The 17185-nt window shown below is 36.9% G+C and overlaps 2 protein-coding genes across 2 annotated transcripts in view; both read left to right on the top strand.

Moving 5' to 3' along the window:
- LOC144967789 (TP53-regulated inhibitor of apoptosis 1-like) overlaps positions 1–600 on the top strand; it is a 7224-nt gene extending 6624 nt beyond the window's left edge. The window contains exon 2 of the mRNA XM_078905436.1: positions 419–600. Coding sequence (XP_078761562.1) covers positions 419–505 — 87 coding nt within the window. The 3' untranslated portion in view covers positions 506–600. The remainder of the gene's footprint in view (positions 1–418) is intronic.
- A 9849-nt stretch (positions 601–10449) lies between these two features.
- Positions 10450–17185, top strand: part of LOC144967793 (piwi-like protein 1) — a 31161-nt gene continuing 24425 nt past the window's right edge. The window contains exons 1-2 of the mRNA XM_078905441.1: positions 10450–10606; positions 17105–17179. Of these exons, the coding sequence (XP_078761567.1) occupies positions 17108–17179 (72 nt within the window). The 5' untranslated portion in view covers positions 10450–10606; positions 17105–17107. The remainder of the gene's footprint in view (positions 10607–17104; positions 17180–17185) is intronic.

Raw genomic sequence — 17185 nt, 5'->3', positions numbered from 1 at the left:
AAAGAAAACAAATTTTAAAAAACTAGAAAACAGATTTTTTAAAAACAAAAAAACATATAATCTTGGCCCAAATATTATGTAGACAGAGTCAAGCGAAGTACCTTTTAGATTAGGAGTACCTTAGGGAATAGTTTTAGGACCATTGTTTTTTTTTTCAAATTGTATATTTGACTTCACTAACTAAGATTTTTGCAGAAAAATTTGGCACTTTGCAAAATCAGGGAAATTGGAATTTAATTATAAATAAACTAACCAATAAAACCCAATCGTATTTATTTATTCATTTATTTTCTAATTATTTATTAATCATTTTGTTTATTTATTTGTTCACTTTGATTCATGATCGCTGAGTTGACCATATGAGTTAAGGGTTAAAAAAAAGTAATTTTTCTTCATTTTTTTTTCTTTAATCTATCAGAAAGCCATGAAAGCCAAAAATTTGAATGTGGAGGAGCTACAAGAACAAGTCCTGGGAACGAGTAAAGAGAAAAAGGCCCCGTCTTGACCAACAACGATAACTGCTTCTCTCAATTTAATAGTGATATTGTTTTCTCTTGTTTTATTTGCTGTTGTTTTGCTTTGTTTGTTGGGTTTTTTATTATTTTTGGGGGGGGGGGTGGAAGGTCGTCTGTAGGGAGAGAGAGGGGGGTCGGGGTGGAGAGAGAGAGAGAGAGAGAGAGAGAGAGAGAGAGAGAGAGAGAGAGAGAGAGAGAGAGAGAGAGAGAGATGCCATACTATAATACCATAAAATCACATAATATAGGATTTTTCCTTTGTTGAATTGTATACACTCCAAGAATTGCAATTAAATGGTTTATATTTTTCATTCAAATCTTGATTATTCATTTATCTGGCCCCGCGGTTTTATGCATTTTGAAAGTGAAAATTATGCATCAAGAATAGATGAATATGCATGCAAAAAAGAGTAAAATGTGCAAAAGATATGCAAATTACTCGTCCTAAAATTGCAAGCATGTGCAATCAAAAATTGAAAGATAAAGTAAAAATTCAGTTCGTGCTTATATTAAAAGTAAAAAGTGACTAATCGTGTAAAGATTTGAAGAATTATTTGACATGCTATGAGTGTCACACAAGAATAACATACAAACATGTAATAATACATTATAATTCAGGACACATGTTCAGTGAGAGCTTTAAATTTAAATTCTAAAATGGATTGAAATGACAAAGTTTTATCAACTTAGCATTTTGCTACGGATAGAAACATACTAATTAGCAATATGATTTGGTTTATTTCTACTTCATATTCACAAAGTCTTGCTCGGTCTCTCTGCTCTGCAGCAGCAAAGTGTCCAGAAACTTGCTAATCAAACAATAACAATTGTATTGCCTTTGCAAGCCCTAAATCGACTCAGCCGACCGTGCATGAGCAGTGTAAGAATTAAAAAAAAAAACACTCTCTTGTTCTAAACGGCAGAGAAGATTTGATATAGACGTGTACATATTTGCAGTTCTGATAACTAGACGCAATTAGGGGCTTGTTTTAACAGTGTGTAATGGACAATACAGTATTTTGCGTTGGTTTGAGAGTATTTCCATTACAAGAATGAGCTCATAACCATTTTGGTTATCAGACCTGCAAATATGTATACGTTGGTTGGTATAAAAAAACTCTTAAGCTATATAATATCATAATATAATGTCCATTCCTAAAAACATCCATCAATTCTAGCACTATGAATATTTAACATATTTTATATTGCCTAAGACTGATTATTAAAAATCAAATGTTGCAAAACGCATGTTAATGATTTCTAAAATATATTGAACATTTAAGAACTGACCCTGGAACAAGTACACATATTTGTAATGACAATTGCAACCAAAATAGAAAAAAAATCCCTTTGATTCAAGTTATAAAAAAGGATGGGTCTTATTATCCTATAAAGAGAAACCTGAAGTAATATTATATGGAAGTGTCTAGGGAGACACCCCCCCCCCCCCCCCCCCCCCCAGAAAAGTAACCGGATTTTTTGGAACTACATAAGAGAAAATTGAAGAACAAAAATGAAAATAATTTTTGTGTTGGGCGGTTGATAACTCTCTCTCTCTCTCTCTCTCTCTCTCTCTCTCTCTCTCTCTCTCTCTCTCTCTCTCTCTCTCTCTCAAAAAAACAAAACAACAAAAACAACAACAAAAACTGCCCTCCTCAACATCATAATATAATACAAGAAACAGTTCCATGGTTTTGAGTCGGAAGACCAAAATCCTGTCTTCCTAGCAAAAATCTAAAAATAAAAGTTAAATTTTGTGTGGGCGACAGGCCGATAACTTGCAATCTCTTCTCTGACATTTTTTTTTTCGTGTGGGTGGAGAGGGGTGATTATTATCTTAAAAATATCCACCCCCCCCCCCAAAAAAAAAAAAAGAAAGAAAGAAAGAACAGCAACAAATACAAACAGGCAAGCCATGAATAAATAGAAGAAAAAACTAGCCTCTTTAACATAAAGAAACAGTTCCATAAATGAAAATACGGTTTTACGCCGGGGGACCAAAATCTTGGTCTCCCTCGCCAAAACGAGCCAAGATTTTGGTCTCCCGGCGTAAAATTGTATTTTCGTTTAAGAGAGGCGAGTTTTTTCTTCCTTTATTTATTGCTTGCCTGATTGTTTTGTTGCTGTTCTTGCTTTTATTTTATTATTTTTTTTTTTTTGGCTCGCCCCCCCCCCCCCCCCCCCCCCTCCCCAATCCCACACCAAAAAATCTCAGAAAAGAGATAGCAAGTTATCGGCCGGTCGCCCACACAAAATTTAATTTATTTTTTTTGAACAATGTTTTTAATTTTTACTAGTTTAACCGTGTATTCATTTATAGAACTGCTTCTTCATATTGTGGTTTGTACCGGTGATAGGGCTCGTCTAGGTCGGTCTGACCCATTCCGTGCGTCAGTCGCACAAGATTTTTGCCCACACACGTGAGGTATTAGTTATTACACACCGACGTCACCGGTTTAGCACGCCAGGATGGCTCTATCTATCGCCAAAAAGACTCAGAGTTAAATTGGCGTACGCGAGACAATCTCGAGAGTTAGCCTCGCGTACGCCAATTTAACTCTAGAGTCTTTTTGTGGTAGAGTCATTCTCGCGTGGTACACCGGTCCAAGTCACTGCCTCTCTATTCTATTTTTCGTCTTGCTCACAATAGTGATTACTTCTCACTAAATTATATCAACCAGATTATTGAAAGAAAGAAATTGACGTCACTCAACTCTTTGTTATTTTATTGAGGCAGCCAATTTGGTAATTAGTTCTCCCTAAATTATATTAATCAGACTATAAACGTTCAAGGTTTTGTGTGTCGGTACCAAGGAATTTACCCAATGGAAACCGTACCTACGGTGCTCTTATTGGCTAACCAACCAGCGGCCTCGATGAGAAAAATATCCGCCATTGAGACGTTGGCTGGGAATCGCGTTACTATAGTAAACAAGCGCTGATCGGCCGTTCATGAAAACAAGTTGCTGCTCGCTCGTTTAACTCAAAATTATTCAAAACGATCTCTCTAAAATGATATAAATGTGACTTCTTAAGGTTTTCTTCACGGTCAAAAACATTCTATTAATGATTACGTCCGAGGCAAAAAGGAATATTGACAGGTCGACCGAGAGTTGAACTCGTGAGACGACAAACATCAATGCGAAGTGTAGCGAGAGTCAAGCTATTGTTTGTCTTGTCCTGTTCTATATAGAGAAAGGGATAAATAGTATAGCCTCGTGTGTGAGTGGTTGCGTGTCATAGTCATGTTTTTAAATTGTTTCTGTTGTTTATGTGTGTAGTGATGACTCTCTCACACTCAATTTCAATGCCGAAAGAGGAATTCCCGCACACAAGAAAGGGGAATTGGGGTGGTATTTGGCATACATATTGTATAGTATCTAGTTCTAAATAGATAACTGATTAGAATGATATATAAACACAATGCCAAATACAATTCCGAAGTTTCCTTATTTCAAATGAAGTAAAGCTCCAAAACCTAATGGTAGTGATTTTAGTACTGGTGTTAGTTAGGTGATGTGGTGTTGGTGGTGGTTGTAGTTGTAGTAGTAATAGTGATGATGATGTGGTGGTGGTGATGATTGTAGTTGTAGTAGTAGTGGTAGTGATGATGATGTGGTGGTGGTTGTAGTTGTAGTAGTAGTGGTAATGGTAATGATATGGTGGTGGTTGTAGTAGTAGTGGTCGTGATGATGATGTGGTGGTGGTGTTTGTAGTAGTAGTGGTAATGATGCGGCTATGTGGTCTAGTAGTATGACACTCGCTTTCGGATCGGAAGGTCCTGGGTTCGAGCCTCGCGGTCGGCGCATAGTTGAGTCCTTGGAAAAGGCTCTTTACTCACATTCTCTCACCGTACTCAGGTGTAAAATGAGTACCTGGCCGTTAACAGAGTTGTCTTTGTCCGAAAAATTGTAATATCGCCTAACAGGCGTCATGTCCCGTCCTACATGTTAAATGTTGACCAGGGACCCCTTGTAAAGCGCTTTGAGCACATTTAGTAGATATTGCACTATATAAAGCTCAATTAAAAAAAAAAAATTTCAATGATGATGATATGGTGGTGGTGGTTGCAGTAGTTGTAGTGGTAGTGATGATAATGTGGTGGTGGTGGTAGTTGTAGTGGTAGTGATAGTGATGATGATGTGGTGGTGGTTGTAGTAGTAGTGGTAGTGATGATGATGTGGTTGTGGTGGTTGTAGTAGTAGTTGTAATGGTGATGATATGGTGGTAGTGGTGGTTGCAGTAGTAGTGGTAGTGATGACGATGTGGTTGTGGTGGTTGTAGTAGTAGTGGTAATGGTAATGATATGGTGGTAGTGGTGGTTGTAGTAGTAGTGGTAATGGTAATGATATGGTGGTGGTTGTAGTAGTAGTGGTCGTGATGACGATGTGGTTGTGGTGGTTGTAGTAGTAGTGGTAGTGATGATTATGTGCTGGTGGTGGTGCAGTAGTGGTAGTGATAATGATGTGGTGCTGGTGGTTGTGGTAGTAGTGGTAGTGATGCTATTGTGGTGGTGGTTGTAGTAGTTGAGGTAGTGATGATGTGGTGGTGGTTGTAGTAGTAGTGGTGGTGGTGGTTGTGGTAGTAGTGGTAATGATGATGATATGTTGGTGGTGGTTGCAGTAGTAGTAGTAGTGATGACGATGTGGTTGTGGTGATTGTAGTAGTAGTGGTAGTGATGATGATGTGCTGGTGGTGGTGTAGTAGTAGTGGTAGTGATAATGATGTGGGGCTGGTGGTTGTAGTAGTAGTGTTAGTGATGATATTGTGGTGGTGGTTGTAGTAGTAGATGATGTGGTGGTTGGAAAACACATTACAGGTTATTATAATACATGATTACACACATTCTCTAACTTCATTTTTTGACAGCTTCATTGTGCCATAAATATACGCAACAGTTCTGAAACATTTTATTGTGGATTTTGATATTGTTTGTTGTTTTTCTTGTGTCGTTATGTTGACATAGAGACCGAATGAATGGTAATGACTACATTCTCAGCCAACAATAAAATGGCGCTGAATGCTTTCATTGGTGGACACTTTTTAGGCTTCGTACGTATTCTCATTCGTTTAATTCTATGGTCGGTACTTTATTTCAGGCTGGTGGATGTTGTGAGCATTTTACCTAAACTCATAACATCAACTGTCCAAGGTTCTCGCGTCATATGTAGTAATAGTAATAGCTATCGAGAGAGAGAGAGAGAGAGAGAGAGAGAGAGAGAGAGAGAGAGAGGGGGGGGGGGGGGGGGGGGGGGTGGGAGAATGCTGAAAAGAAAAACAAAAAACAACTTGTGCTTTTATATAGTGCTCAAAGCACTTTATAAGGGTCCCTGGTCAACAGCAAAACATGTAAATCGAAACAGGACGCCTGTTAGGCAATATTACAATTATTTCCGACAGACGACGCTGTAAACATCTAGGTACTCATTTTACACGTGAACAGGGTGACAGATTACGAGTAAAGGTCCTTTTCCAAGGACTCAATTATGCGCCGCTCAGATCGGGACTCGAACCCAGTACCTTCAGACCCGAAGGCGAGTGTCATACCACAAGACCACTGCATCGCCGCACAAAAATGTGATGAGAGAGAATACATGATATGTATTGAAGGAGGAGAGAGTGGATAGAGTGAGTAAAGTTCTTGGATATGTATAGAATTAACCAAATTGACGTCACTCATCTCTTTGTGATTGGTTTTCATTATATCAATCAGACTATAAACGTTCAAGCAGTCTTTTTATCCTTATTTTCATATTACGAAAGTTTTGCAAGACTTTAGGTAATTTTATTGTCTTAAAAAGGAATATGGTATACAACAACGACAGTTAGAAAGATCATACTATGTGCCTAACCTTTGACCATCCAAACTCTCAAATATGCAATGGTCCTACTTCCAATTGGAAAACAACCAGGTGATTCATTATACGAAACCGATCACCCATAAAGCGGATTAATGGTATCATGGCTTACAACCCCCCCCCCCCCCCCGCCCCCCCAAAAAAAAAAAATAACAACAACAAGGAAACAAAACACACACACACACGACCAATTATTTCACTCGCAGACAGAAGGTTGTGGTGGGGCGTGTTATATAACCTTTCCTATGCAACATCGAATTTTGCACTTTGAAAACAATCTGAAATAATGCACAGCGTTAGTTTGAAGTCCGAAGAGTCAACGACAGCTGATGATATTCATCCTTACGGACGAATAGGACTATCCATCTTTATATTTTAATGTCATAAAACCAATGACAGAGGCTTCATTTGGAACGGATGGAAAAATAAAAAAGGGGAAAAGTAGACAACTAAAACTAAAACAATGCACTATCATAATGGGCACATGGAATATCCGAACATTACAAAGACAAGGAAAACTCTATTTTCTTACGAAAGAACATGAACATCAAGGCATCAATATCACAGGACTGTGGGAATACCAGGCAGTGGACATTTCCACCATTTCTACGACCAGTTACAATTAGTAAAAGAATAAGTAAAACTTCAAGATGCCCTCATTATCATGGGTGACTTTAACGCAAAAGCTGGTCAGTGTGCCAACAAGGACAGAGGATTAGGCCCACAAGGTCTAGGTACAAAGGAAGAATACATAAATAAAAAAATTTAAAAAAATAACCAAAAAAAAAAACAAAACTTAAAGGAAAGGACATATCAAAAAACTAATCAAAGAAGATATACAAGCCTAGAAAAAGGGAATGTCTTAACACAAATCTATTTGACTGTTGCAATATGTCAAAGGAAATGTATGAAAAAAAAATAAATACAATGAAACAAAAGCAGTTCAAGCCTAACCAGTTGGCAATGAAAGACCCTCAATGACATACCCTGAACAAATCATTATGCGATGGAAGGAGTACGGAGAACAACTCTTCAAATCACAACAGGCGAAGGATATAAACTTTCAAAACAACATAGAACCAAAAGAGCCAGATACACGAAATAGAAAAGGCTATATCAAAACTAAAGAATGGTAAATCTCCGGGACTGGATGGCATCACAGCAGAACTTATAAATGCGAATGGAGAACATGCGGTGAATATCCTACACTGGAGTATTAACGAACTCGTTACCATCGAGGCTCCCATCAACGAGAACGAGAAAAAAGATACCCGGATGTAGCCCTCTAAAATTTGTTTTAAACTTTTTTGAATCAAACGAATACATCAACGTGTTCGTCTCATTGAGATGTGAACAATGATATAAATATAAAGAAAATCGGCCGATAAATAAAAAGGTTGTTTAAAAAAGCTAAAATAAAGAAAAACAATTTTTTAAATTAAATTTATTCGTACAACAGTTGGTTTTCAACCTATTTTTCTGAAATAAAAACCAATGTTCTACTAGTTTCAAGCTGATTTCAGCAATGTGACTTTCAAATTCCTCAGAACTTTATTTTTTACTTTTAGATTTTAGCTATTAAGCCTATTCAAAAATGTGTTACACTTTTTGCATAACAATAGCGCAATACATGGAAGGCGAGTAGAGTCTTTGTTTCGGCCGGCCGGTTAGAGAGGACGCTGTACTCACAATTCTACACGAATAAATACGGTGGCGGTAGATCAAAGAAGGTGGCATTTTTATTTACCAACCATTTTTCTTGGTACTAAATTATACAAAGTAATAATTTCGCATCAGGAAAAATAACTCGGAAGTTCCTATCTCTCTATTACAATAAAATTGATACAACAAATGACAAAATCGGCCCACAATAAGGGAGTTATAAATTATTCATAATAATTTTTTTTTGTTACAAAAATTGTCATCAAAGTCATTTTTTTATCACCAAAGTCGTAATTTTTGTCCGATTTTTACCAAACAAAGTGCAATGTCAACGACTTACACCCGCGAATAAAAAAAATAAGAAGGATCAAATCGCAATGTCTACAATATATTTTATTGTTGTCGCAAAATGATAAATATCAAAGAACAATGATACCTAACCGTTTCCATCTTCTAACGTGAAAGGCAGGCTCTCCATCTTCGTTCTGAATTGTTGTGACGAGAAAACGGGAAAGAAAATTTGATCACGTGTTCGTTCGAATAACTTGACGAGTGCAATCTATAACTTGGTAGTACCAAGTCCCTGAACCATCGCACTCATTAGTCATGCTAGTAAAATCATGCTCTATGGCATCCTAGAAAGATTAAAAGTTAAATAGAAACAGAACTAGCAGAGGAACAAGCAGGTTTCAGACCAGGAAGAGGTACTGGAGATGCTCTGCGCACTTCAAGTCATCATAGAAAAACTAAATGAATTTCACAAAGAGACAAACACCATCTTCACAGACTACAGCGAAGCGTTTGACAGTGTTGAACATGAAAAACTTTTTCAGATCCTACCCGACATGGGTTTCCCATCACACCCTGTTGCCCGCAAACAACCTTTATACACAAACCAGTAACTTATAATTCGCTGGAACAACAACTACACCGAATGCTTCACAAAAGGAGCCAATGTAAGACAAGGTTGCATTTTGTCACCGCACCTATTCAGCACATACACCGAACAAATAATGAGAGAAGCAGCTGCTGAAAATTTTTGAATTAAAGAAGGTCGAAAAATATCAAATCTCAATCATGACGTAACTATAATACTCTAGTCGGCCATGCACCTAAATCCATACAAGCAACCACATTCATTAATGATCTAAACAACGCAGGTGAGCCAAAAAGACAAAATGCTTGCAAATCAGGGACGTTAAAGGTCGAGCTATACTCATGGCGACTGCTCAACGAATATAAATAACCGAATTGCAACAGCGAAGACAGAATGACTTCTCTAAAAAATATCTGGAAAGACAAATCCATAGGGCAAAATTTGAAAATAAAGTTAGTAAAAGTATTGGTGTCAACATTGCTTGTCGCTCCAACACTGAACCCATTTCACAGCATCTGTGGAGCAGACTCTTAGGTCATGGTCAGTGCAGCTGGGTCCATCCCGGCATTCTCTAAGGATGTACTCCATCGTCTGCTCTGGTCATCCGCATGTACACAAGCTAGTCTCAGCCAGCCCCCACTTTTTCATGCTTCCAGCTGTTCTCCCAGTTTTTGCAGGGTTGATGTTCTCTTCCGTCATGAAGCTCTTTCTCCACTTCAGTCTACTTGTCGTTGGGTTGTGGTCCTGGAGGAGGTGCCTTGGGTCTATTTCCTGTTTTATTGGTGTGGAAAGTGATGACCTACGGCGCAGAAGGATGGACCCCCAGGAACAAAGACATGAAACGAATTAAAAAACAAAACAAAAACAAACTCTACAGGTGGATGTTGAGGATAAGCTGGAGGGAAAGAAGAACAAGAAACAGCGCACTGGAAGAGCTGGAAGTCATGCCTGAATTTCTAAATGTCATAAAAGGAGAAAACTCAGTTTTTTCGGTCACATAAGTCATAAGCCTAAACCCATGCACCCTGAAAGATGTGGTACAGGGGAAAATGGAGGGCAAATGAAGAGTAAGACCTTGGCCTAGTTATATAAAAATATAATGTGAATGTGAATGGAAGGTACAGACGGGAGGAATGGGCAGACATTTGTCACGCTGAGTGCGGACAGCCAACGTCAATGAGGACGACGCTGGATAATAAGCCTAAAGCACGTGCCTAAGTAGCCTAAGTTGTAAACTCAAAACTCCCAGGCCAATCTCGCGCGAAACCGCAGATTTTGACGTCTTTTGCGCATGCCCGAAATAAATTGCATTTCTTCAAATATCGATTATGATTACAAAAAAGTCCTTGGACTGAAAAACAGACGTTCAAACAACAAAGATTTTAAAACCACAGACTCAGTTTAAAATTTAAAACCTAGGCACATAATTGATTTTAAGCGGTTGGTTTAGGAAATATAAAATGAAAAAGACATTAGGATCGTCAACAGATCGGAAAACAATCTACAATTGAAATCGATACTTATTGAGTGTAGTATCGTAGGTAATAAAAACACACAGACAACACACACACACAATCATCTTCCGAGTCACAGTTCCTCACGTCTGTTATTTGTTATCAACCTGACCTGTTGGAGTTGGATAAAAGCAAACTTGTTTTTTAAAATATTATTTTCTTAGCTGTCCTTGTTCATCGGTAAGTTATAATATCGCATAGGCCGAGATATAAAGTATTCAAAAATGGGAGAAAGGAATATGGGACATTTTCGTAACATTACGTGAATTTGAATCGTGGACATAGAAATAAAATGGAGACGAAGACGAAGTATTTGTCACTGTCGCATTCCTCTTGACCACGAGCGATGACATTTCACTATTACTTGAACACCTTGATTTTAATTTTCCACGCTGATGAGTGAGTAGATCTTCAGAAGTTTGTTTTAAGTGCAAGCAATCTGAAGCAGACTGGGCATGGACATGGATAGACAGGATGATGTTCCTGTCTGAGGCTGAGGTCCGCCGAGGAGGGGGTGATGATGATGTTTGCACTCTTCTTCTTAGTGACTATTTCTTCGAATTTCGAATGTTCGGGGGAAAATTAAACTTGATCTCTTTCACTCTATCCTATCTCCGAACGGTTTCTGATCTCAAGATTTTTTTTTCTTTTTGGTTATTTGCGAGAGTGTCTGTGTGAATGTGTTCTGTTTTGCATTTTTTTTTTTTTGGGGGGGGGGGGGGGGGGGTTCTTTTGCCAGTGCTTGGGCGCTCTGTCATTTAACTTTTATTCCCAACTTTCTGAGTTGAGTTTGTGACAGTTTGTGCTATCCTGTCTTTCAACCTCTGTTCCCGTCTTGAGACTTTGGCTTTGTTATTTAGGTTTACTTCTGCTCTCTCTTTTTAAGTGCAAAGGTGAATGCGTCTTTGTCAACAATGTGCCTGAAAACGCTAGCTTGATGATTCGTGAGAATTCCCTGTGCACTCTGAGCATTTACTTTCGTAGTGTTTTTATACACCTCCGTTGACGGTGTATCTTAACGGATCGTTTTTATACACCTCCGTCACGCATGCGCATTCCACCCAATTTCATTAGCGATATTGTGTTTCTATATTTGGACATGGCGAAAGTTATATTGTGACATCTGTAGGATGTTTTTGTTAATAAATTTATATAAAAATATTAATACTTTAAAAAATCGAAATATAAAACCAGAAAATAGAAGTTGCATTGAAGGTAAAATAATGTTTTAGAAAGACCTTATTAAATGTGATGAACAGTCAGGTGGCTCCGTAGCGCAGTGGACAAGCTGTTAGACTCCAACCTTGAAAGTACCGGGTTCGATTCCCATTGTTGACATTTTAAATTTTTTAAAAAATTTACTTTGTTTTTGTTTGCTTTTTTTCTTTCTTTTTTTTTTTTTCAAAAACTTTTTATCATGTTTTTAAAAAACTTCGATTTCAATTTTCTAAAATTATTTATTTATTTGAGATCAGTATTTGTGTGCCATGTTTCTTTTTACTTTTGATTTTTTAAATTATTGTTATTATTCTTTACTTTATTATCATTGTACATCGGTAATCACTAAGCAGCGTGCTAAACTACAATCTAAAACTATTTAAACCTCATGGACGTATGCAGCAACATTTTCATTAATTTACCATCACCGCCAACGGAGGTGCATAAAAACGGTGCGTTTTTGTACACCTCCAACGGAGGTGTATAAAAACGCCACCATTTACTTTTACCTTTGCGTCGATCTCATGTTCATAACCCATCAGTTGCTGGAGGCTAGCTGACCATTCAGAGAAATAGAGTTCAAGTTTATATTTTTAAGCATTCAGCAAAATAGAGCAGGCCTCTATTTTTTTGTGGAAATAATGGAAGTGTCAATTGCCAAGGTTTAGGTACCTATTATTATTATAAAGGTACTTTGGTAAAAAATTCAAATTGGATTGAGCTCAATGAAACCTATATCATTAATAATGAGACCTGTAAATTCTCAGTCAATTAACTGAAATCAGTCAATTAATCAAATTCAAATATTTTTATAAAAGGAAAGAAAGAAATTAAGAAGAAAGAAATAATTCATGAATCGTAGTCGAATGACCATGAAGTAATTAGGAATGTTCCACAGCGCTACGCATAGCTCAAGGGACGTTTATATTTACGATGGATATATTGCCACGGCTAAGCGACGCTTCTTAAGAGTTGCCGTGTCTGAACACACCCCAGTGTATGTATGTTCACACAGCCTTTGTGAAATTATCTTTTCACTTTCCAAACCTGTCGTGATCCCAATGGTAGCCAATTTTAACTGAGCCGCCAAGCGATAAATTTCACTGTTTCGTCTAAGCCAAAATTGACCACATTTACTTGACAGAACCTAAAGGTATTAAAAAGTTTAATGCGAATGCTGGAAGTGCGTTATGAAGACAAATTCAAATCGAAAGTTATATGATTGCTATAAGCACATCTCGATTGCCTCACATTGTAAACAAACTGGTTGACCGTTTCTTCACTGATGTGGGGTGTCTAATTATAAGAAACAATTGTAAGTAGCCTAATTAATTCCCACGTAAATTAGTTTTCTGCCACTGTTTTGCTCAAGTGAACTTGCTGTTTACTATTCATCTCGATTCATTGGATTTTTCTGATACGATACGAAAATTTCAGTGAGTTCAGTCTCAGTCAATTTTTATAGAGCTCATTTACAGGTCTACATTATAAAGTGCGATTCTGATACCAAAATTGGTGAAAATCAGATAAGTGTAAGCAGAAGGAAAATTATGTTAGTTTAAAGGCTGAAAAATTGTCTACTATTTTTGCCTTTTACTAACAGACTTTGTGACCTGAAACTGTTGCATTTCCCTTAGTAACCACCATGTGGATTTAAAAAATGTCCGAGAAGATTTAAGGATTTTGCTGGAACGAATTGCATGGATACAGTTCTGACCTGAATTTAATTTTATTAAAAAGTTAAGATGTTAAATCATGTGCCGTCACTGAAATTTTAATTTACAAATTTCTAATTTTTAAAACTATCCAAAGCAGTGTAGCCCAGCAGTACGGTCTTTGCTTCGTTCCCGAAAAGTACAGAGTTTGATTACCCGCCGCTGTGCTGTGTGGCCTTGAACAAGTCACCTCATCCTAGCTCAGTTTGCCGTGCTGCACTGAAGCCTGGGTTATTCAAGTCTTCCTTTGGAATAGATCCCAGAGGCATATTTCCCCTATGGGATGAATTATGAATAAATAATTAAATTATACCCTATTTTATCCACAAAAAAATAATATACTAAATTGGCATTGATTTAGTAATAAACAACATCAAGCGATAGAGTAGTTGTAATTCCTCCTGAAAAAAATAAGACACATCTTTAAAATCCACCCATAGACGAAAAATCTATGAAACTTTTTCTCAGACCATCACTCGATAAAAATAGTCCAATATATCGGGTCACAGCCACTAAGCCATTTATCAGCTCACTGCTGGAGTGCCAATTCGACTTTTACCACAGTACCGTGTTTATATAAATACGTCTTTTCACGAATGCTGTAATTATTCTCAGACATGTCTGAGAATAAGAAAATTGATTATGGCAGACACTCGCTTTTAAACATTTATCCACATTCCAGAATATGGAAAGTTTTGAAATGCACATAGAAATAAGTATAGTTAATAAAATCATAAAATTAACTAAATATAAATCTATCGACATTCATTTGGGTGTCCTGGCCGAATGGTTCAGTCTTCTGCCTTAGAACGCTTGGGAATCGACTCTGTGTGTTCAAATACTGGTTCTACCACTTTCTTTTTTTTCTTCTTCTTTCTGCAGAGCGTTGCAAATGATAATGTTCCATTAAAAAAAAATTTTTTTTTCTCTCTCTTTTGGTTCCTTTCTGGCAAATTGTTCGTCCCCACTCCGATCTCAAAAGTACCTTCTAAAAAGAATAAGAAAATCATGCTCAATCTCATGTTTCGAATAGTATGTTATTGGGTCTAGTTTGTGGAAGTGTGATAATAAATTTGTATGAAGACAGGAAAAAAACAGGTGTGGTCGGTTTTGGGGTGAACAACACCTAGGCCTATGGATTCGTCCGCGAAATAATCATCAATATCCCCAACAAATTATAGAAACAAAAGAAGATCAATAAAGTTAACAGGTAGGTAATGAAAATTTTAATGTTGGTGGACTATGAACCGATTTGATGATTAATAAGTTTCATGCTGGTTGAAAAAAGAAGGCGAATAGCCAGTTTGACGTTTCAGTTCAAAGTCAAAAACTTACATTTCATTGATCCATTTGCTTTTTAAAAAGTGCTGGATTTGGCATTTGAGAACTATTTACTTTCATCTTGTGTTAAATATTACTTGATATTAACTGATTTGGGACACTATTAACCACTGGCATTTTTTCAGAGTATTAGGTAGGTTCACGCCTAGTTTGGCATTTTATATAAAATCCTTCCAACTTGATAAATGTTACTGCTAGGTACTTTGATAGAATTTTCAAACTCAAAATATCTTAAGCTGACCCAGACAGGGGGATGGGACTTGAAAAAACATAAATTTTGATACCTTATTTGTTTCTCTACGACTAATGTAGACCTGTAAATTCTTAGTCAATTTTAGCTGAAATCAGTCAATTCGTCAAATTCAAATATTTTAAAAAAGGAAAGAAAGAATTCATGAAACGTAGTCGAATGACCGTAAAGTAATTAGGAATGTTCCATAGCGCTATGCATAGCTCATGGGCTGTTTATATTAGCGATAGATATATTGCCAAGGCTAAGCGACACTTTTTAGAATTGCCGTGTCTGAACACATCCCAGTGTATTTTCACACAGCCTTGTGGGTGAAATTATTTTTTCACTTTCCAAACCTGTCGTGATCCCAATGGTAGCCAATTTTAACTGAGCCGCTGAGCTATATATTTCACTGTTTCGTCTAAGCCAAAATTTACCACATTTACCTGCAAGGAAGTAAAAGTATGAAAAAACTTAAATGCGAAAGCTGGAAGTGCGTATGTAGACACCTTCATATCGAAAGTTAGGGATTGCCACAGTACATCTCTATTGCCTCACATTGTAAACAAACTGGCTGACCGTCTCTAGTTTCTTCAAGGATTAGCTACCTAATTATAAGGAACAATGGTAAGTAGCCTAATTAATTCCCGCGCAAATTAGTTTTCTGCCATTGTTTTGCTCAAGCGAGCTTGCTGTTTACTATTCATTTCGATTCTTTGGATTTTTCCACTACGACGAATTATGAAGAGTTCAGTCAATTTTTATAGAGCTCATTTACAGATCTACAATGGTTCCAGAGTTTATATATATATTTCTGTTGAATTTTTTTGTCAATTTTACAGAGAGAATCTGTGATCTCACTGCTGCCTCAAAACCAGCATCTCACGTGATCGGGAAAGTTTGAGTTTTGCAGTCAACATTGTCCACTTATTGTTTTCAGTAATTTTGTTTCAATTAAAAAATAAATGACAAGTGTTGGGTTTCATTTTAAAGGTCAGAAAATAAGCTTTATTATCAATATAATTCATTTTCATGTATGGAAAGTATGGAAAAAATTAAGGTTAAATGAAAATGGAAAAAATGAGGTTTTGTCCTAAAAAGTGAGGTTGATGGTGGGAAAAATAAAATAATGAGCGAGTGTATCATTTTGATGAAATTTGGCAGATATTCTTCAATTAATTGTCTATTGATGTATGAAGTATAATTAAAGATGTGTCCATAATTTTAAAAGTTCTTATAATTCAAAAATTGATAAATTTTTATTTCATTAGCTTTCTGAGAAATACAATCAGGGATTAAGAATAAAATACACTGTTAGAAAGCTTGTTTTGTGCCCTTTAAAATGATACAAAAATTAGTCACATTGGTTCACAAATAACGCCATGGTGACCAAAACAGTAGATGGCCAAAAATAAAGTTCCAAAAAACGAGTTTCATCTTACAGTGAGCCTCTCGGCGGCCACTGGACTGGAGTTATCAATGTGCCTATTTCTGCCAATAACGAAAAGGCCAGGCTTTTGGTTATTGCCAGACAGGGTCTGCCAATAATCAAAAGTCCAGGTTTTTCATTATTGCCAGACAGGTGTCTGCCAATAATCAGTTTTTCATCAGAAAAAGCTGGACTAAGTGGCAAATCCCTGTCATGTCCAAGTATAATTAAATAAAATTATGATTTCCTTTGTTTTATAGAAAAATATACTTCACAGCGTCACAAGAACAATTCACGTCAAACATTTGTGCAACAAGATCGATCCATATCAGTTAATAGTAAATAGTTGACGATTTTCAGGCTGCCATTATTTGACGGTATGGTGCAATAATTTTTCTCATTAGTCGACCATATGATGCAATGATTTGTTTTGATGCAAGCGAGGGTTCACAGTGTAAAACGCTTACCCTTGTGAAGTATATAGGTATTAAAATTGTCCCAACTATCGAGAGCCTCTGGTGTAATGGTAGCACATGTGACCAGTAATCAGAAGGTTCAATCCCCAGTGGGATATTTTTTATCTTGTATTTTTATTTCTTGCTTTGTCTGGCACCTTTCATACACACTTGTTCAGATCATGTTGTGAGTGCAAGTTTTCACTTCTTACCTGTTCTGAATGCTACACAAATTAACAACTTACTTTTTTCCACATACCCTTACATTTCATTTTTATTTTACAATAGACGATGAGTGAACCAGGACAAGGACGTGCTCGGGGACGAGGTGGAAGAGGGAGGAAGCCTGATTCATCTGCCTCTGTAAGT

The sequence above is a fragment of the Berghia stephanieae genome, chromosome 3 (genome assembly GCF_034508935.2).
Source record: "Berghia stephanieae isolate SIO BIC M18660-M18661 chromosome 3, UCSD_Bste_1.3, whole genome shotgun sequence".
Classification (NCBI taxonomy): domain Eukaryota; kingdom Metazoa; phylum Mollusca; class Gastropoda; order Nudibranchia; family Aeolidiidae; genus Berghia; species Berghia stephanieae.
The sequence above is the reverse complement of the archived record's forward strand: the minus strand, read 5'-3'. Positions and strand labels throughout refer to the sequence as shown.